Source organism: Salvelinus alpinus, chromosome 2 (genome assembly GCF_045679555.1).
Source record: "Salvelinus alpinus chromosome 2, SLU_Salpinus.1, whole genome shotgun sequence".
In the NCBI taxonomy this organism is placed as follows: domain Eukaryota; kingdom Metazoa; phylum Chordata; class Actinopteri; order Salmoniformes; family Salmonidae; genus Salvelinus; species Salvelinus alpinus.
Window position 1 is genome coordinate 17,020,630 of NC_092087.1, and position 21,730 is coordinate 17,042,359.

The window sequence follows — 21,730 nt, forward strand, 5'->3', positions numbered from 1 at the left end:
AGGAGGGAGGGAGGGAGGGAGGGAAGGAAGGAAGGAAGGAAGGAAGGAAGGAAGGAAGGAAGGAAGGAAGGAAGGAAGGAAGGAAGGAAGGAAGGAAGGAAGGAGGAGGGATAGAGGATGAAGGAGGGAGGGAGGGAGGGAGGGAGGGAGGGAGGGAGGACAGAGGGAGGACAGAGGGAGGGAGTCAATAACAAATAAATCAACAGAACAGATCCCATAAAGACTTTAGTAGTACAGTTGTGTCTGGGTGGAGGTGAGACAGATGATGACTCACCGGTGCGATAAGGCGCTCTGAAGATGTAGCCCTTGTTGTCCAGACTGCGGCGGTAATAGCTGGCATTAAAAGGCTCAGGGTCCTCTTCCCAGGTCTCAGCAGCCCTGAGGATCAGCACAACATTAAAACTCACGTACAGAGCCAGGGACAGAAACGAATAAACTGTAAAGGTATACTGGCAGATACCTTGGTCCTAGCTATCCTGGATATTTAATTCCGGTTTATATGTTTACAAGCACGAAAAGTAATTTAGATATGTTTATGCACTTGACTTTGCACTTGACTTTGGTCCAATGTTTGGGAGGCTTTACATGCACATCCAATGTACTCTAATGCATCAATTTGAAGAAAGGTTGGGTGGTAGATTAAGACTGGACTCACTTGTTGGGAAACACTCTTGTAATCCCTCCATCTGTTGCAGCAAACACCGCCAGAAAGCCATATCTGCAACACAGAACAGGAGCGTGAGAATACAGGAAGTACCCAGACTCCGGATATAACACATAGTACACATGCAGTCCTCTACTCACGTGTTGAGGTCTTTGGTCTTCCACACCTTCTCCACCAGCTGTCTGATGATGCCAGTGTCCAGGATGAGGTTATGAAGGAGCAGGTTGTCACCTGGGTTAGACCACAGTGAGAAGGGGACATGCTTTAGGAGGCATTGTGATTGACAGCAAATTGTTGATTGTGACTGTACATTTAAATACTGTGTATAGCGGTCAAATGTAAACAATGAGAATTCTGATCATGCCATTACATTCCTAAAAGTGGCGAGGTTACTGTAAGAAGAGGGAACTGGAGAGACGGAGGGACTGTCGTAGAAAATCACTTCAAATATCACTCTTACAAGAACTTTGTGAACTCAAATAAGATTTTTAATACAAATTGTATCACAATCTGGAATGTCCGCGGAACACACCCCGCGGCACACACACCGCGGAACACCCACCGCGGAAACCCCCCCTTTCCCAGAGCCTTAGCTCCTATATTTATACACACATAGCACTATGTCCATCCCTTATGCAAATGAAGTCTCCCTTCTCAAGTCATTCGCCACCACTATCCTCTAGTTCAAGCTTCCCGCTTGTTCACGCCCAATAACGCCCACATCTGCTCTCAGCTAGACTACAATGGTGGCCGGACCCTCCATCCTAGTGTGTCAGCATAATGTGTCAATGTACTCTTTGTTTTGTTTGCCTTTATTGGAATCAGCAGATTCTGTCTTATAAACCTCTGTTTAGAAGCAGCTGACTATGGATCCCTCTATCTTTAGTGTGTCAGCATAATGTGTCAATGTACTCTTTGTTCAGTTTGCCTTTATTGGAATCAGCAGATTCTGTACTATACGCCTTCTTTTTAGAAGGAGCTGACTATGGGTCCTTTTTATCATTAGTGTGTCAGGTCAGCAGACCATGTGTCTCCCCCTTTCATTAATGTGTCCAATTGTCTTAGGCATATTTCTCTAGTATGTGTCTTATTGGAATTGTCAGACTATATGTCTCTTCTACCATTAGCATCCAGTTGCCTTATGTTACTACTACAGGACTCACATTGTTTGGAGTCAGGTGTCACCTTCTCCATGAGAGCGATGAAGTTGAGCAGGAACTCAGTGTTGTTGTTGGAGAGCTCTAGCTCGTTGCAGTATTCCCTGAGGACAGTCAGCGGCAGCATTTTTTTTTGACCCAAGAACAGTTGAGAACAAACACACAACGTGTGTCTGGCTTCTCATATTCTCTGAGCAGGTATATGGAGAGCTCTTATTTACAATACCCAGATGCACATTCCCAAACACTCTCACAGCACACAAACCCATAGAAACTCATACGCATGCATGTCCTGCGGCTGTCAGGATATTCAAACATGCCTACGAGACAGACTGTCAAGAGTGAAATATGGAGTGAAGGGCTGGTGAACGCAACACACTGGCAGCAGACAGAGTGAGTGTACTTGTCAGTCTTTCAGCATGGAGCTGGGAGCTTTACAGAATGAAGGTCTGATCATGACAAAAAGAAAACATGCAAAGGGGGATTTCATTCACCTTTTATACACATTATACTGTACATCTTTATTTACATCAAGTAGGTATTCTCAAGATTACATACTGTATTCATACTGCAGTCACAAACACACCTTGGAATATGCATACACACAAAACCATGCAGCACCAACTGGCGACATGCAAAGGATGTGAGGTAGCACAGGAACAGTTCTGGGGGCAGGGAGGGTACGTTTTGGGATGGGAGGGTTACTTTGGGGCAGGAGGCGAGAAGGATTGAATGCACTGAAATTCCCAAAAAGTTGACTATATAAATTCTGTTGTCAGAAACGGTAAAAAACAAAAACACAAGTGTCGTCACACTCCTAACTTTGTCAACAAAGAACGCACAAAGTCAAACCATGATATGAGAAAACCAACAGCAATGACACTACAACAAAATAATCAAAGGCACAGTCTTGAACACCACAAGAAAAGAAATGCGAGGTGTGACTGACAATAACAAATGACCAGTGGCTGAGGAGATTTCTTGGTGTGACGTTAAAGTGTGGGGGTTGAAGGAAGGTGGTGGAAGTGAACCACTGAGTAATGTTGTGGGCTGAAGGTGGTGGAGACACTACAGTGAGGACCATCAAAACAAATGGGAAGACAGCAAGCATTCACACAGGGCTACCTGGGAGCTATGAATACATGTCCTTCAGACTCAAAACTGTTTGGCAGCAGAGATTCAAAATCTGCAACAGAAAGGGGAAGATTATCTGGGAAGAGCCATGAGCAGAGCAGTGGGAGGTTCTGGGTACACAGCGGCTGTTCTTCAGGGGTGCAGGGAACGCGGAAGGGAGTTACCATAGCAACACCGAAGAGGAATCATGGGGGATACACCAGCGTTAGCCAATATGGTGCCTCAAATGCAACCTGACTCTGCCCAGCACTCACTTCTTTCTCATTTTCCACTTTAGTTCATTACCATTGAAAAATCATAACCATATGAATCCAACCATTTTGATTTCAAGTTAATTGTTCTTTTTTTTATGTCGGAGAACTAACTTCCATCACACATCATGAGGGGAAGTGAGTTCTCAGACAGATCAACCCATAATGAGTGCATTTCACAGGCAGGCATCAACATAGCCAACTATTGCAGGGGGAGGTGGGTGGCGCAGGGGTCCCAATGGAAGTGGTCATCCCTCAGACTGGCAGGGGACACGGCACCAAGAGACACACAATCAGGGGGAAATGCATTGCATTGTGAAGGGCATATCAAGGGGCAACTTGCTTTACCTCTAGTAAACTAACCTTATTCATTTTCATTCAGATATAAAAGTTAGTTTGTATCTATGAGTCTCTTAACCTCATTAAACACTGTAATATATCTGCTTTTATCAGACATCTTTTACATTTTAGATCATCTCTAAAAAAGTAGAGAAAGTAGATGACACGTAGATGATACATATAAATATTTGAAAACTGATAAATTGACTGCAGTGCCCAGGTAGTGTTGCACCCACAATGCCGTGCACATCCGGGTCATGTTTTTTTTTTTTTTTAGGAGGTAGAGGGCCGTTCCCCCAGCAGTCTGAGGACTGATGGGGGAGGAGGGAGACAAGCTGATGGAGACAGGGGTTACAGAGGGACGACACACGAGGCAGGCGCCACGGGGCGCTCTGCCACGTACCCAACAACATGAGAGGACCAGGGTGACCCACAGTGTGGCCCTAAAGAGATCCGCCAGCAGCACTAGCTGACACGGATAGGGACAATATAGGTTAAGCTAACCAACACAGTCTGTTGTTCAGGGGTCAACTTCATTAAAGCTAACATGCTAATAACCTTAGTTATGCTAACATGGGGATTTAATCACCTGGGCTTAAACAGCTTGGCTACAATGCCAGTGGCCTTAGTCAAGCTAACATATTAATAGTCTAACTATTAATATTCATAATAATGTTGTAAATAGTTGATAAACTGTGGTGACATTCAGATGCACTATCATGTGGACCAATGAACTCAAATGGGACCAGCCTCAGTTATACTAATAAAACAATGGGGTTAACTTCAGTTTGTTTAACTACATTATAATGACAAACAATGCTTCATCATTACAGGTAGAGCTTTGCCTGCTCTAGTGTGAGGACAGTTAATATGGAGGACGTTCTTTTGGAACCGATGGCGGCTCCCTCAACTCCTGTACACTGGTGTGAGAGTTAAGACATCCTTTCAGTTACAATGACATCGCAAGACAGCGGATAGATAGAGAGAGGGAGGAATAAAGAGATGGTAGAGAAATAGTGAGAGAAAGGGACACAGAGAGATGGAGAGAAGAGACAGAAGGAAAGAGAGAGATGGATAGTAAAGTGAGACAACCAGTTTAGAGAGCTATCCACAGAGGGGAGGTGTAGAGAGGACAAAATACAGAGGTTTTAACAGAGAACGTGGATAATATCTGTCTTCTTTGGGTGTTTGGAGGTGTTGTGAGTGTGACTGAAGCACCAGAGACGTGGGGGTGAGGTTGGAGACTGGAGGAGCCATCTTGAGAGATATGGGGTCTGAGCTGCAGCAGGAGTGTGGGTGAGTGGGTGGGTGTTTGGGTGGGTGGAGAGTGAGGAGGAGGAGGAGGAAGAGGAGGGTCTTGAAGGCAAGATGGGCAGGAACAGAGGCAAGCAGGCTGGGACAGGTGAGGGTGGGGTCAGCGAGGGTGGGAGGAGGTTAAGAACGTAAGGGTAGGGAACGTGGACCAATATGGAGTATACTTGCCCTTGGTGTATTGCACTGTGTGGATCCATCAGAGAGGTAGTGAGCAAGAAAAGAAAGGTTTGGGGTAGGGGGAGGGGGGTCACAGACAATATTTTATTCAATTATTATTTGAATAAAAATATTGCTTTCTCAAAAGAAAGAAACCAATTAAGTCAAACAGACGAGAAAGAAAAGAAATGAAGAACAAACACCTTTTTTGCAAGAGCAAACAAGAAACTGAACAGAATGAGAAAAATAGGAAATCAGAATGTCGTGAAACTGAAAGAAATGTGAAACTGAAAGAAATAAGAAACGGTAAAGGACAAAACCGGCACTGTGAAAGTTAACCATGAAAACCCCAAATAGACATAACAGAAAGAACCAGGAAAAAAGTGGAGCAACAGGGTCTGGAGAAAGAAAGCATGAGAGAGATAACAGGTGTCCCCATTCAGACCCACTAAACCCAAACTCCCACAGAGGAAGGAAGGACAGACCCTCATCATGGGCCATGGGAGTTTATCTACTGAATGATTCCAAAGCTGAATACAAAACAGAAACAAGGTACAGTCCAACAGAAAATAATCCCATATCTAGGAACTCAACAGGAAGACAACTCAATACAAATCATAACAAAAACTAAACAGAAAAGAGTGAAAAGCATGCCTGTTTTCACGGGTTTGGAAACATAAAAAAAAAACATGTTTATGAACACATACGCTTCAGAATCATTGCTTGTTGGTGGAGAAGAGGCGAGAGCATTTGGCAAAGAAAATAAATAGCACAAGATCACCATTATTTTCACCTTAGTAACACAGTAAAACCACAGCTTTCACCTTTCTGCTAGTTCAGGTTTTTTCTTCAACAGTTGTGAAGAAAAAAAAATCACCATAGTTAACAGCACAGTATGAAGACAAGAGGGTAGATAGAGGGGGCTGTAGATAAAGGAGGCTGTATAAGAAAAAGTTTCACTCCCAGTATATCCTTGTCACTGTCACAGGGAAGGAGAGAGGTGCAAGGAGAGAGGAGGAGAGGAGAGGGGTGGTATAGAGTGCTCCACTCTGATCGTCCCTACGATGGTGTTCGCCGGAGACCCAGGGAGGTCCCAGGGGGGTCCCCCTTGACTTAGTAAGGGGGGCGTAAGGTCATATTTGGGAGAGAGAGAGAAAAGAGAGAGAGAGAGAGAGTGGGCTGGTGTTGGGTGTCTCCTGGTACTTACACTGCACCTGCAGGATCTGGTCACTCAGGTTAGCCTTGATGTGGTTCTCACTGTATGTGGGCAGTACCAGCCCTAGACTGGAGTGGTGAGGCAGACACACAACCACATCAGAATCACATTATATCTGCCCTAATAAATACACACACACACTCAAACACACACAAATACACACAGATACTGAAAACAAACATGACATCATTCCCTAATTGGGAGGTGTGAACAACCTGCACTCACACAACAAAATAGGTTCAAATGTTCAAGCTTAATTGACGTGCTTATAGAGTTGAAGAGAGGGACATTGCTCAGAAACCAAACAGCTGGCTCCCAGCCAACAGAGATGCAGTAAAAATCCTCATCAGGCATTTCTAGGACTATTGAATATGATCAAATGTAATTTTCAGTGTTGCTAGGAGGAAATATCATTATAATTCAACCTCAACCGTTCAACCTAGTTTTGGAGATTAATAAAATGAAAAAAGCATGCAGTTCATTTGTGTTTAGGATCCTACTAGTGTTCTTTCACAAGAGAAAGGAGTGTCTTAATGTTGAGCCCTAGGACCATGCCTCAGGACAACCTGGCATGATGACTCCTTGCTGTCCCCAGTCCACCTGGCCGTGCTGCTGCTCCAGTTTCAACTGTTCTGCCTGCGGCTATGGAACCCTGACCTGTTCACCGGACGTGCTACCTGTCCCAGACCTGCTGTTTTCAACTCTCTAGAGAGCAGGAGCGGTAGAGATACTCTCAATGATCGGCTATGAAAAGCCAACTGACATTTATTCCTGAGGTGCTGACTTGCTGCACCCTCGACAACTACTGTGATTATTATTATTTGACCATGCTGGTCATTTATGAACATTTGAACATCTTGGCCATGTTCTGTTATAATCTCCACCCGGCACAGCCAGAAGAGGACTGGCCACCCCCCATAGCCTGGTTCCTCTCTAGGTTTCTTCCTAGGTTTTGGCCTTTCTAGGGAGTTTTTCCTAGCCACCGTGCTTCTACACCTGCAATGCTTGCTGTTTGGGGTTTTAGGCTGGGTTTCTGTACAGCACTTTGAGATATCAGCTGATGTAAGAAGGGCTATATAAATACATTTGATTTGATTTGATTGAGGTGAATAATACCCTATGTAGACAGCAGGCACGTTAATAACCTGAGTGTATTCTCTAAATGTACACACACCAGTGGTTGAAGACTGATGCAGGAAAGCAAGTTTCTAGATCACAGGGTTATATACCTTATTCACAGGCTCAGTTCAAGGTCAGGTGATGTCACTCCTATGGTCAGGTGAAAGTTGGATTTCACTCATACCTTCAGGTCCGATCTCCGTCTTACCGCCAGGGTCGTAGTCATTAGCGCACACCGTTGCAAACCGTAACGAGACATTTTGTAACGAAAAATGTTTTGCAAACAAAACAAGTTTTTTATTGGGCAAGTTCAGGTAGTCCCTCCCCGTTTCGGTTACGATCCAGATGAAGGCTGGTAGTTTAGCACTCACCTGTAATCTGTGCCCTCCACTGGTGTCCAGGTGTATGTCCGCATGGCCTCATCAATGTACCTCTGAAATCAGACAACAACATCAGATCACCCTGATCAGCACCAGAATCACTTCCTCAAACACAACCTGGACTACAGTACAAGTTTGAATTTTTGTCATTACTCAGTTATTCTGGATGGTGCCCGTATGGATCATGGCTGAGCCTCATATATCTGGATGGTGCCATTATTGATCATGGCTGAGCCATATATTGATGACTTACCTCATCAACTGACTTAATGAGAGTCTTGATTTTCTTTTGCCCTGATTTGCCATCAATCATTTCTCGACGGATCTGAGAGAGAGAGAGAGAAACAGACAGAACAGGAGGAAGGCAAAAAGAGATGGAGAGTTTCATATACTTTAACAAAAATTAACTGTGACATTTGATTCAACGGTTTGGTCATTGGACCACTGTCATACAGCTGTAGTAACCATGACAATGTTAGAGATGTGTGGGTGTTTAGTTGTCTGAACTGTATTTACCTCCTCCTTTTTACTGTCCTCTAGCTCAGCATCCAGGAAGTCCAGGGTGACAGGTTCTCTGAAGTTAATGATCTGAGAGACAGACAGGCAGCCAATCAGACAGAGGGAATAATACCAGTATCTGGGTAGAAAAGTCAAGAAAAAGTCAGAACAGAGGAATACTAATGATGTAAAAAAAGAGTCAAGAGGAGTCAGGAGGAAAATCTGGGACATAGAAATAGAATGAAGCCTATTCTATTCATTCTATTACTATGGTCTGGGTCCTACCTTAGGTTGCAGGATGGGATGCATAGAGGACAGTCTTGATCCTACCTTAGGTTGCAGGTTGGGGTGCAGGAGCAAATAGCCATTTTGGTCGATCGCAAAGGTGTATCCATTGGCTCCAAGCTGTAGAGAGAGAAACAAGACTTTTTTTTTTACTGCTTCTGTGTTATGTGTGTGTGTGTGTGTGTGTGTGTGTGTGTGTGTGTGTGTGTGTGTGTGTGTGTGTGTGTGTGTGTGTGTGTGTGTGTGTGTGTGTGTGTGTGCATGCGTGTGTGTGTATGCATCGGTGTATGTGTGTGCGTCTGTGTATATGTGTGTGTCTGTGTGTGTGTGTGTGTGTGTGTGTGTGTGTGTGTCTGTGTGTGTGTGTGTGTGTGTGTGTGTGTGTGTGTGTGTGTGTGTGTGTGTGTGTGTGTGTGTGTGTGTGTGTGTGTGTGTGTGTGTGTGTGTGTGTGTGTGTGTGTGTGTGTGTGTGTGTGTGTGTGTGTGTGTATGTATGCATCTGTGTGTGTCTGTGAGTGTGAGTGTGAGTGTGGGTGTGAGTGTGTGTGTGTGTGTGTGAGTGTGTGTGTGTGTGTGTGTGTGTGTGTGTGTGTGTGTGTGTGTGTGTGTGTGTGTGTGTGTGTGTGTGTGTGTGTGTGTGTGTGTGTGTGTGTGTGTCTGTGTGTGTGTGTGTGTGTGTGTGTGTGTGTATGCATCTGTGTGTGTCTGTGTGTACCCTGTATGTTGGTGTCTTCCTCTTAATTTCGTTGATTGCAACATCCACTCCCATGACACCAAGGACAAGCTGCGTCTGTTTAAAAACATTCCAGTTAATGGTTCCTGATCAACTATAAGAGCATCTACACCTCTGTCACTGATCATGTCATCACACCATCTGTCAGCCTCTCACATTACGATAGCAAAGCCAGAGACTGCACGCACGCACGCACGCACCCACCCACCCACCCACCCACCCACCCACCCACCCACACACACACACACACACACCCACATACACCCACACACACATACACACATACACACAGGGGCATTAGACTGACTGCTGAAAAGCTGTCCTCACCATCTGTGATTTATTACCATGTGTACATCTGATTAATCGATATCTACACCTTATGCCAGCTGATTAATGTATATCTACACCCTGGAACTGAATAAATTTGTCATACTGACGTAGGATCTTAATTTGAGCCAGTTTGTTACAGCAGGAAAATAATCCTGCAGCAACAGGAAATTTGAATTATTATGTGGAACCTTTTGTAGGGGTTGATACATTTTTTGTAAGAGAAAATCAAGAAGGCAATTACAAACTTCAGAAGCCTTTTTCATCCCCCAAAAACACTCGTTTTACATTTCTTGCATTACCAGGAAAGTTCTCCTGCAACAGGGTGATCAGATTAAGATCTTACATCTGCAGCAGCATCAAATGAATTTAAATGTTATTTGTCACATGTGCCGAATACAACAGGTGTTGCACTTACTGTGAAATGCTTACTTACAAGTCCTTAACCAACAATGCAGTTCAAGAAATAGAGTTAAGAAAATATTTACTAAATAAACTAAAGTAAAACATAAAATAAAAAGTAACACAATAATAAAAAATAAAAAAACAATTATGTAAATTATCCGGGTGGCCATTTGATTAATTGTCCAGCAGTCTTATGGCTTGGGGGTAGAAGCTGTTAAGGAGCCTTTTGGACCTAGACTTGGCACTCCAGTACTGCCTGCCGTGCGGTAGCAGAGAGAAGAGTCTATGACTTGGGTGACTGGAGTCTGACAATTTTTTGGGCCTTCCTCTGACACCGCCTAGTATATAGGTCCTGGATGGCAAGAACCTTGGCCCCAGTGATGTACTGAGATGTACTCACTACCCTCTGTAGCGCCTTACGGTCGAATGCCGAGCAGTTGCCATACCAGGCGGTGATGCAACCGGTCAGGATGCTCTCGATGGTGCAGACGTGGCAGATGTTTTGTTGCCTACCCTTACCACCTGGGGGCAGCCCATCAGGAAGTCCAGGATCCAGTTGCAAAGGGAGGTGTTTAGTCCCAGTGTACTTAGCTTAGTGATGATCTTTGTGGGCACTATGGCGCTGCGCTGTAGTCAATGAACAGTATTCTCACATAGGTGTTCCTTTTGTCCAGGTGGGAAATGTCAGTGTGGAGTGCGATTGAGATTGCGTCATCTGTGGATCTGTTGGGGCGGTATGCGAATTGAAGTGGGTCTAGGGTTTCCAGGATGATGGTGTTGATGTGAGCCATGACCAGCCTTTTAAAGCACTTCATGGCTACCGATGTGAGTGCTACAGGGCGGTAGTCATTTAGGCAGGTTCCTTCTTCTTTCTTGGGCACAGGAACTATGGTGGTCTGCTTGAAACATATTGGCATTACCGACTCGGTTAGGGACTGGTTGAAAATGTCAGTGAAGACACTTGCCAGTTGGTCCGCACATGCTCTGAGTACACATCTTGGTAATCCGTCTGGCTCCGCAGCCTTGTGAATGTTGACCTGTTTAACGGTTTTGCTCACATCGGCTACGAAGAGCGTTATCACACAGTCGTCCGGAACAGCTGGTGCTTTCATGCATGCTTCAGTGTTGCTTGCCTCGAAGCGAGCATAAAAGGCACTTAGCTCGTCTGGTAGGCTCGCGTCACTGGGCAGCTCGCGGTTTCCCATTGTAGTCCGTAATAGTTTGCAAGCCCTGCCACATCCAACAAGCATCAGAGCCATTGTAGTAGGATCCAATCTTAGTCCTGTATTGGCGCTTTACCTGTTTGATGGTTCGTCTGAGGGCATAGAGGGATTTCTTATAAGCGTTCGGATTAGTGTCCCGCTCCTTGAAGGCAGCTCTAGCCTTTAGCTCGGTACGGATGTTGCCTGTAATCCATGGCTTCTGGTTGGGATATTTTAATTTTTTATTTATTTATTTCACCTTTATTTAACCAGGTAGGCAAGTTGAGAACAAGTTCTCATTTACAATTGCGACCTGGCCAAGATAAAGCAAAGCAGTTCGACACATACAACAACACAGAGTTACACATGGAGTAAAACAAACATACAGTCAATAATACAGTAGAAAAATAAGTCTATATACGATGTGAGCAAATGAGGTGAGATAAGGGAGGTAAAGGCAAAAAAAAGGCCATGGTGGCGAAGTAAATACAATATAGCAAGTAAAACACTGGAATGGTAGATTTGCAGTGGAAGAATGTGCAAAGTAGAAATAGAAATAATGGAGCAAAATAAATAAATAAATAAATACAGTAGGGGAAGAGGTAGTTGCTTGGGCTAAATTATAGATGGGCTATGTACAGGTGCAGTAATCTGTGAGATGCTCTGACAGCTGGTGCTTAAAGCTAGTGAGGGAGATAAGTGTTTCCAGTTTCAGAGATTTTTGAAGTTCGTACAGTACCAGTCAAAAACTTTAGAACACCTACTCATTTCAGGGTTTCTCTTTATTTTTACTATTTTCTACATTATAGAATAATTGTGAAGACATCAAAACTATGAAATAACACATAGAATCATGCAGTAACAGAAAAAGTGTTAATTAATTAAGGATCGGACCCTTTTTCAATTTTTGCCTACAATGACATACCCAAATCTAACTGCCTGTAGCTCAGGACCTGAAGCAAGGATATGCATATGCTTGATACCATTTGAAAGGAAACATTTTGAAGTTTGTGGAAATGTGAAATTAATGTAGGAGAATATAACACATTAGATCTGGTAAAAGATAATACAAACCAAAAAACATGCGTTTTCCCCCAAAAAAAGTTTCATCATCTTTGAAATGCAAGAGAAAGGCCATAATATAATATTGCAGTTTGGGCACAATTTAACAGTGTGTGTGCAAAGTTTCAGATTGATCCAGTGAAGCATTGCAATACTGGACAATATTTCGTATCAAGTCTGCCCAAAAGTGCCTAATATAGAGAACATACAAAAATGTTATGGTAACACAACATTAAAGTTTACACACTCCCAGGAATGGATAATTAGCTTATACACTAACTTTCACACATCTAGATGGCCTGTGGGACCCTCAGGATTACAAATCAGAGCAAGATTACTGAATGTAAGTACATTATTTACCTTCAGAGGTGAATGTATCAAACCAGTTGCCGTGATAAACGTTTTTTGTTGTTGTGCACTCTCAAACAAAAGCATGGTATTTTTTCACTGTTATAGCTACTGTAAATTGGACAGTGCAGTTAGATTAACAAGAATTTAAGCTTTCTGCCCATATAAGACATGTCTATGTCCTGGAAAGTTTGCTGTTACTTACAACATCATGCTAATCACATTAGCGCACGTTAGCGCAACCGTCCAACGGTATAGGTACACCGATCCCGGAGAGGTTAAACAAATCAAAATCAAAATATATTTTATATTTGTGAGTCTTCAAAGTAGCTACCCTTTGCCTTGATGACAGCTTTGCACACTCTTGGCATTCTCTCAACCAGCTTCATGAGGTATTCACCTGGAATGCATTTCAATTAACAGGTATGCCTTGTTAAAAGTTAATTATTGGAATTTCTTTCCTTCTTAATGCGTTTGAGCCAATCAGTTGTGTTGTGATTAGATAGGGTTGGTATACAGAAGATAGCCCTATTTGGTAAAAGACCAAGTCCATAGTATGGCAAGAACAGCTCAAATAAGCAAAGAGAAATGACAGTCCATCATTACTTTAAGACATGAAGGTCAGTCAATTTCAAGAACTTTGAAAGTTTCTTCAACTGCAGTCGCAAAAACCATCAAGCGCTATGATGAAACTGGCTCTCATGAGGACCGCCACAGGAAAGGAAGACCCAGAGTTACCTCTGCTGCAGAGGATAAGTTCATTAGAGTTACCAGTCTCAGAAATTGGCAATTAACTGCACCTCAGACTGCAGCCCAAATAAATTCTTCAGAGTTCAAGTAACAGACACATCTCAACATCAATTGTTCAGAGGAGACTGCGCCTTCATGGTCGAATTGCTGCAAAGAAACCACTACTAAAGGACACCAATAATAAGAAGAGACTTGCTTGGTCCAAGAAACCCGAGCAATGGACATTAGATCAGTGGAAATCTGTGTCCTTTGGTCTGATGAGTCCAAATTTGAGATTTTTGGTTCCAACCGCCGTGTCTTTGTGAGACGCAGAGTAAGTGAACGGAGGATCTCTGCATGTGTGGTTCCCACCGTGAAGTATGGAGTAGGAGGTGTGATGGTGTGGGGGTGCTTTGCTGGTAACACTGTCTGTGATTTATTTAGAATTCAAGGCACACTTAACCAGCATGACTACCACAGCATTCTGCAGCGATACGCCATCTCATCTGGTTTGCGCTTAGTGGGACTATCATTTGTTTTCAACAGGACAATGACCCAAAACACACCTCCAGGCTGTGTAAGGGCCATTTTATTACTTTTGCAATCACAACAAATTATCTGGGAGGGGTGCGTCACTTGAGTGGGTTGAGTCTCTGATGTGATCTTTCTATCCAGGTTGGCGTCCCCCTCGGGTTTGTGCCGTGGGGGAGATCTTCGTGGGCTATACTCGGCCTTGTCTCTGGGTAGTACGTTGGTGGTTGAAGATATCCCTCTAGTGGGGTGGGAGCTGTGCTTTGGCAAAGTGGGTGGGGTTATATACTGCCTGGTTGTCCCTGTATGGGGGTATAGTCGGACGGGGCCACAGTGTCTCCCGACCCCTCCTGTCTCAGCCTCCAGCTGCAATAGTTTATGTGTTGGGGGGCTAGGGTCAGTCTGTTATATCTGAAGTATTTCTCCCGTCTTATCTGGTGTCCTGTGTGAATTTAAGTATGCTCCCTCTAATTCTCTCTCTCTTTCTCTCTCTTTCTCTTCTCTCGGAGGACCTGAGCCATAGGACCATGCCTCAGGACTACCTGGCCTGAAGACTCCTTGCTGTCCCCAATCCACATGGTCGTGCTGCTGCTCCATTTTCAACTGTTCTGCCTGCGGCTATGGAACCCTGACCTGTTCACCGGAAGTACTACCTTGACCTGCTGTCTCTAACTCTGAATGATCGGCTATGAAAAGCCAACTGACAGTTACTCCTGAGGTGCTGACCTGTTGCACCCTCTACAACCACTGTATTATTATAATTTGACCCTGCTGGTCATCTATGAACGTTTGAACATCTTGGCCATGTACTGTTATAATCTCCACCCGACACAGCCAGAGGAGGACTGGCCACCCCTCAGAGCCTGGTTACTCTCTAGGTTTCTTCCTAAGTTAGGGAGTTTTTCCTAGCCACCGTGCTTCTACATCTGCATTGCTTGCTGTTTGGGGTTTTAGGCTGGGTTTCTGTACAGCACATTGTGACATTGGCTGATGTAAAAATGGCTTTATAAATACATTTGATTGATTGATTGATATTTGACCAAGGAGAGTGATGGAGTGCTGCATCAGAGGACCTGGCCTTCACAATCACCCGACCTCAACCCAAAGGAGATGGTTTGGGATGAGTTGGAGTGAAGGAAAAGCAGCCAACAAGTGTTCAGCATATGTGCCAACTCCTTCAAGACTGTTGGAAAAGCATTCCTCATGAAGCCGGTTTGTTTAACACGTTTGTTTAACACATTTTTGGTTACTACATTAATCCATATATGTTATTTCCTAGTTTTAATTTCTTCACTATTATCCTACAATGTAGAAAATAGTAAAAATAAAGAGAACCCTTGAATGAGTAGGTGTGTCCAAACTTTTGACTGGTACTGTACGTACAATCACTGTGGGGAGGACGTCGTCGATGCACTTATTGATGAAGCAGGTGACTGGACTGAGGTGGTATACTCCTCAATGCCATTGGATGAATCCAGGAATATATTCCAGTCTGTGCTTGCAAAACAGTTCTGTAGCGTAGCATCTGAGTCATCTGACCACTTCCGTATTGAGCGAGTCACTGATACTTCCTGCTTTAGTTTTTGCTTCTAAGCAGGAATCATGAGGATAGAATTATGGTCAGATTTGCCAAATGGAGGGCGAGGGAGAGCTATGTATGCATCTCTGTATGTAGAGTAAAGGTGGTCTAGAGTTTTTTTCCTCTGGTTGCACATGTGACATGCTGGTAGAAACGAGGTAAAACGGATTTAAGTTTGCCTGTATTAAAGTCCCCGACCACTAGGAGCGCCGATTCTGGATTAGTATTTTCTTATTTGCTTATGGCCTTATACAGCTCGTTGAGTGTGGTTTTAGTGCCAGCATCAGTTTGTGGTGGTAAATAAACGGCTATGAAAATATAGATGAAATCTCTCTTGGTAGATAGTGTGGTCTACAGCTTATCATGAGGTACTTTACCTCAGGCGAGCAAAATACCTCAGAACTTCCTTAATTTAGACATAGCGCAGCAGCTGTTATTGCCAAATAGACACACACCCCCACCCCTCGTCTTACCAGATGTAGCTGTTCTGTCCTGCCGATGCATGGAAAACCCAGCCAACTGTATATTATACGTGTTGTCAATCAGCCACAACTCGGTGAAACATCAGATCTAAAACAAAAAATGATGTCCTGTTGGTAGGATAGTCTCGAACGGATATCATCCAGTTTATTCTCCAGTGATTGCAAGTTGGCCAATAGAACGGATGATAAAGGGGGGTTACCCACTCGCCAATGAATTCTCGCAAGGCACCATGGTCTCCGCCCCCTGTATTTACGTATTTTCTTCATGCAACTGACAGGGATTTGGGCCTGGTCTTAGAAAAGCAGTATATCCTTCGTGTCGAACTAATAAAATAAAAAATCTTTGTCCAGTTCGAGGTGAGTAATCGCTCTTCAGATATCCAGAAGCTCTTTTCGGTCATAAGAGACGGTAGCAGCAACATTATGTACAAAATAAGTTACAAACAATGTGAAAAAAACACACAAAACATTAACACAAATGTTACCATGTTTGAACTTTTAGGAAACATTCTGTTAAAGAAATGAAATACCAAGAAAATAATGTTATTTTGTCAAGTTCCTTAAATGTGTTGAGAATGTTCCAGAGCCAAGCAACTATCCTGCACCATTCCCCGAATGTTGTGGGAAGGTTGTATGCTAAATAACCATTGGACAACCATGCTCTCACCAAGCTCTAAGAAAATTATGGTTCTCAAAGCTGCTGGGCCTGTTGCCACCTCAGGGGGTCAGTGTTGCCCTGCAGTCGGTCGGTGCACCAGGATGGGAGGATGCCATTAGACATGACTGATGGCCAACATTAGGGAGTTATAGACACAGAAGGAACTGTTGTGCAGTCAGGATTCCTGTTGTTTTACAATGATGCAAATCAGTTTGCTCTCAAATGGTAAATCTGTATCTAAGTTATGGCTTAGTACCGATGCAATATCTGTTTATGTATTTATTTTTGTGGTCCTCAAAGAGCCACAGAAGACAGAAATACTTTTTCTAATGGCCCTGAGACCATTTGAAAATGAACTGTGCAATAACAAGTCTATTCATTTGTTAATCAGTGTAAACCCTGAGCTTCATGCTCCTGCTGATATTTACCTGAGAGTTTGCATCAGCGGTGAGGTTGAAGACCGGCATGGTCCCAGTTATGACCAGACCCAGACCCTGAACACACAAACATCAACGTCTCAGTATATGGGACTTCAGAAGGTTGTGTTAGCATCTATATAATGTTTTTAAATGTTTTATTATACTTTTTTTTACCACTTTCATGATATCCAATTGGTAGTTACAGTCTTGTCTCATCGCTGCAACTCCCGAACGGACTCGGCAAAGGTCGGGAGCAGTGCGTCTTCCGAAACAAAACCCAACCAAGGCGTACTGTTTCTTGACACAATGCCCACTTAACCCAGAAGCCAGCCTCACCAATCAGAGGAAACACTACACCTGGTGACCGTGTCAACGTGCATTGCACCCGGCCCCCCACAGGAGTCGCTAGTGCGCGATGGGACAAGGACATCCCTGCCGGCCAAACCCTCCCCAACACGGACGACCCTGGGCCAATTGTGCGCCAGCCCCATGGGTCTCCCGGTTGCAAACCCAGAATCTCTAGTGGCACAGCTAGCACTGCGATGCAGTGCCTTAGACCACTGCGCCACTCAGGAGGCCCTATATAATGTTTTTTAATCTAAAACATAGCTATGTTATAGGTAGGACTCAAAGTAGAAGTTTGTAAGCAACTAAATCTAAATGGTTTCGGTTTTTGGCTAGTACCGGGTAAACTGCATTACAATGGTCTTAGCATTAAAACAGAAATGAATGAAATCAAATGAAATCAAATTTTATTTTATTTCATTAATTTCTGTTTTAATGCTAAGACCATTGTAATGCAGTTTGAGTGGCAGTCTGAGTGGCGCAGTGGTCTAAGGCACTGCATCGCAGTGCTAGCTGCCGAATACAGCAGGCGTAGAATGGAAATGCTTACTTACAAGCCCTTAACCAACAATGCAGTTTTAAGAAAAAAAAGTAAAACAATAAAATAACAATAAAAAAAGCTATATACAACAATAATAGATAATAAACAGCGATGCATATGCATAGATAATACAGTACATTACAGTAATGTACTGTAACGTCACACTTGTGTTGCTACTCATCAGTGGGATAGTTGTGGCTTACCAGAGCATCCTGGTAGACGTTGGTCCATTGGACCTGCTTGGCCTTAGGCCCAGCCAGCACCATGGGCCGACCCAGCACATCCAGGTACTCCTGAGACAGGGAGGAGAACACACACATCAGAGAAATGACAAACACACAAACACCATATATTGCTTTATAAACTGGGTGGTTAGAGCCCTGAATTGATTGGCTGACAGCCGTAGTATATTAGACCGTATACCACGGGTATGACAAAACATGTATTTATACTGCTCTAATTACTGTTGGTAACCAGTTTATAATACCAATAAGGCATGTTAGGGGTTTGTGGTAATATACCACGGCTAGGGGCGGTATCCAGGCACTCCTCGTTGCGTCGCGCCTAGCAACAGCCCATAGCTGTTGGGGGGGATTCAGAGCATGTCACCCTTATTCATCGTAAAACTATAAGACCCTTACAAGTCTTCTCACTCTCATATAAACCTGAGGGCCAACAGTAGAAGGAGCCCAGGCCTGAGAAGCAGTAAAGCCTGTGGACAGTCTTTAGACATTTAGGGCCATTATTCATCAATATGAAGCAGCTACTAAAAACACATTAGGAGTGTCAGAGGCACGTGGCACAAGCATGCCAATCCCCCGCTGGCTCTCTGTGTTAACCACAGTAGTGTATAAACACCTCTCTGTGTTAACCACAGCAGTGTGAAAACACCTCTCTGTGTTAACCACAGCAGTGTATAAAGACCTCTCTGTGTTAACCACAGCAGTGTATAAACACCTCTCTGTGTTAACCACAGCAGTGTACAGTAGAAACACCTCTCTGTGTTAACCACAGCAGTGTATAAACACCTCTCTGTGTTAACCACAGCAGTGTAGTAAACACCTCTCTGTGTTAACCACAGTAGTGTATAAACACCTCTCAGTGTTAACCACAGCAGTGTATAAACACCTCTCTGTGTTAACCACAGTAGTGTATAAACACCTCTCTGTGTTAACCACAGCAGTGTGAAAACACCTCTCTGTGTTAACCACAGTAGTGTATAAACACCTCTCTGTGTTAACCACAGCAGTGTATAAACACCTCTCTGTGTTAACCACAGTAGTGTGAAAACACCTCTCTGTGTTAACCACAGCAGTGTATAAAGACCTCTCTGTGTTAACCACAGCAGTGTATAAACACATCTCTGTGTTAACCACAGCATGGTATAAACACAACTCTGTGTTAACCACAGCAGTGTATAAACACCTCTCTGTGTTAACCACAGTAGTGTATAAACACCTCTCTGTGTTAACCACAGTAGTGTATAAACACCTCTCTGTGTTAACCACAGCAGTGTATAAACACCTCTCTGTGTTAACCACAGCAGTGTACAGTAGAAACACCTCTCTGTGTTAACCACAGCAGTGTATAAACACCTCTCTGTGTTAACCACAGTAGTGTATAAACACCTCTCAGTGTTAACCACAGTAGTGTATAAACACCTCTCTGTGTTAACCACAGTAGTGTATAAACACCTCTCTGTGTTAACCACAGCAGTGTGAAAACACCTCTCTGTGTTAACCACAGCAGTGTATAAAGACCTCTCTGTGTTAACCACAGCAGTGTATAAACACCTCTCTGTGTTAACCACAGTAGTGTGAAAACACCTCTCTGTGTTAACCACAGCAGTGTATAAAGACCTCTCTGTGTTAACCACAGCAGTGTATAAACACATCTCTGTGTTAACCACAGCATGGTATAAACACAACTCTGTGTTAACCACGGCAGTGTATAAACACCTCTCTGTGTTAACCACAGTAGTGTATAAACACCTCTCTGTGTTAACCACAGCAGTGTATAAACACCTCTCTGTGTTAACCACAGCAGTGTACAGTAGAAACACCTCTCTGTGTTAACCACAGCAGTGTATAAACACCTCTCTGTGTTAACCACAGTAGTGTATAAACACCTCTCTGTGTTAACCACAGTAGTGTATAAACACCTCTCTGTGTTAACCACAGTAGTGTATAAACACCTCTCTGTGTTAACCACAGTAGTGTATAAACACCTCTCTGTGTTAACCACAGTAGTGTGAAAACACCTCTCTGTGTTAACCACAGCAGTGTATAAACACCTCTCTGTGTTAACCACAGTAGTGTGAAAACACCTCTCTGTGTTAACCACAGCAGTGTATAAACACCTCTCTGTGTTAACCACAGCAGTGTACAGTAGAAACACCTCTCTGTGTTAACCACAGCAGTGTATAAACACCTCTCTGTGTTAAACACAGCAGTGTATAAACACCTCTCAGTGTTAACCACAGCAGTGTATAAACACCTCTCTGTGTTAACCACAGTAGTGTATAAACACCTCTCAGTGTTAACCACAGCAGTGTATAAACACCTCTCTGTGTTAACCACAGTAGTGTATAAACACCTCTCTGTGTTAACCACAGCAGTGTGAAAACACCTCTCTGTGTTAACCACAGCAGTGTATAAAGACCTCTCTGTGTTAACCACAGCAGTGTATAAACACCTCTCTGTGTTAACCACAGTAGTGTGAAAACACCTCTCTGTGTTAACCACAGCAGTGTATAAAGACCTCTCTGTGTTAACCACAGCAGTGTATAAACACATCTCTGTGTTAACCACAGCATGGTATAAACACAACTCTGTGTTAACCACGGCAGTGTATAAACACCTCTCTGTGTTAACCACAGTAGTGTATAAACACCTCTCTGTGTTAACCACAGCAGTGTATAAACACCTCTCTGTGTTAACCACAGCAGTGTACAGTAGAAACACCTCTCTGTGTTAACCACAGCAGTGTATAAACACCTCTCTGTGTTAACCACAGTAGTGTATAAACACCTCTCTGTGTTAACCACAGTAGTGTATAAACACCTCTCTGTGTTAACCACAGTAGTGTATAAACACCTCTCTGTGTTAACCACAGCAGTGTGAAAAAACCTCTCTGTGTTAACCACAGTAGTGTATAAACACCTCTCTGTGTTAACCACAGCAGTGTATAAACACCTCTCTGTGTTACCCACAGCAGTGTACAGTAGAAACACCTCTCTGTGTTAACCACAGCAGGGTAGAGTAGAAACACCTCTCTGTGTTAACCACAGTAGTGTATAAACACCTCTCTGTGTTAACCACAGCAGTGTATAAAGACCTCTCTCTGTTAACCACAGCAGTGTATAAACACCTCTCTGTGTTAACCACAGCAGTGTATAAACACCTCTCAGTGTTAACCTCAGCAGTGTATAAACACCTCTCTGTGTTAACCACAGGAGTGTGAAAACACCTCTCTGTGTTAACCACAGCAGTGTATAAACACAACCCTGTGTTAACCACAGCAGTGTATAAACACCTCTCTGTGTTAACCACAGTAGTGTATAAACACCTCTCTGTGTTAACCACAGCAGTGTATAAACACCTCTCTGTGTTAACCACAGCAGTGTACAGTAGAAACACCTCTCTGTGTTAACCACAGCAGTGTATAAACACAACCCTGTGTTAACCACAGCAGTGTATAAACACCTCTCTGTGTTAACCACAGTAGTGTATAAACACCTCTCTGTGTTAACCACAGTAGTGTATAAACACCTCTCTGTGTTAACCACAGTAGTGTATAAACACCTCTCTGTGTTAACCACAGTAGTGTATAAACACCTCTCTGTGTTAACCACAGC

General features: G+C 43.5%; 1 protein-coding gene across 4 annotated transcripts in view; it reads right to left on the reverse strand.

Annotated features, from left to right (window-relative positions):
• Positions 1–21,730, reverse strand: part of LOC139555020 (voltage-dependent calcium channel subunit alpha-2/delta-2-like) — a 304,976-nt gene that overhangs the window by 19,616 nt on the left and 263,630 nt on the right. For 2 of the 4 annotated variants that reach the window (XM_071368420.1, XM_071368403.1), the window contains 13 exons: positions 18,078–18,167; positions 16,998–17,063; positions 9,229–9,303; positions 8,514–8,633; positions 8,247–8,318; positions 7,984–8,055; positions 7,722–7,783; positions 6,223–6,299; positions 2,947–3,007; positions 1,828–1,925; positions 805–895; positions 656–718; positions 275–378 (listed from right to left, as the gene is read on the reverse strand). In XM_071368420.1, the coding sequence (XP_071224521.1) occupies positions 275–378; positions 656–718; positions 805–895; positions 1,828–1,925; positions 2,947–3,007; positions 6,223–6,299; positions 7,722–7,783; positions 7,984–8,055; positions 8,247–8,318; positions 8,514–8,633; positions 9,229–9,303; positions 16,998–17,063; positions 18,078–18,167 (1,051 nt within the window). Of the gene's footprint in view, positions 1–274; positions 379–655; positions 719–804; positions 896–1,827; positions 1,926–2,946; positions 3,032–6,222; positions 6,300–7,721; positions 7,784–7,983; positions 8,056–8,246; positions 8,319–8,513; positions 8,634–9,228; positions 9,304–16,997; positions 17,064–18,077; positions 18,168–21,730 lie in introns of all 4 variants that reach the window. The other 2 variants (XM_071368412.1, XM_071368429.1) reach the window with 2 other exon arrangements.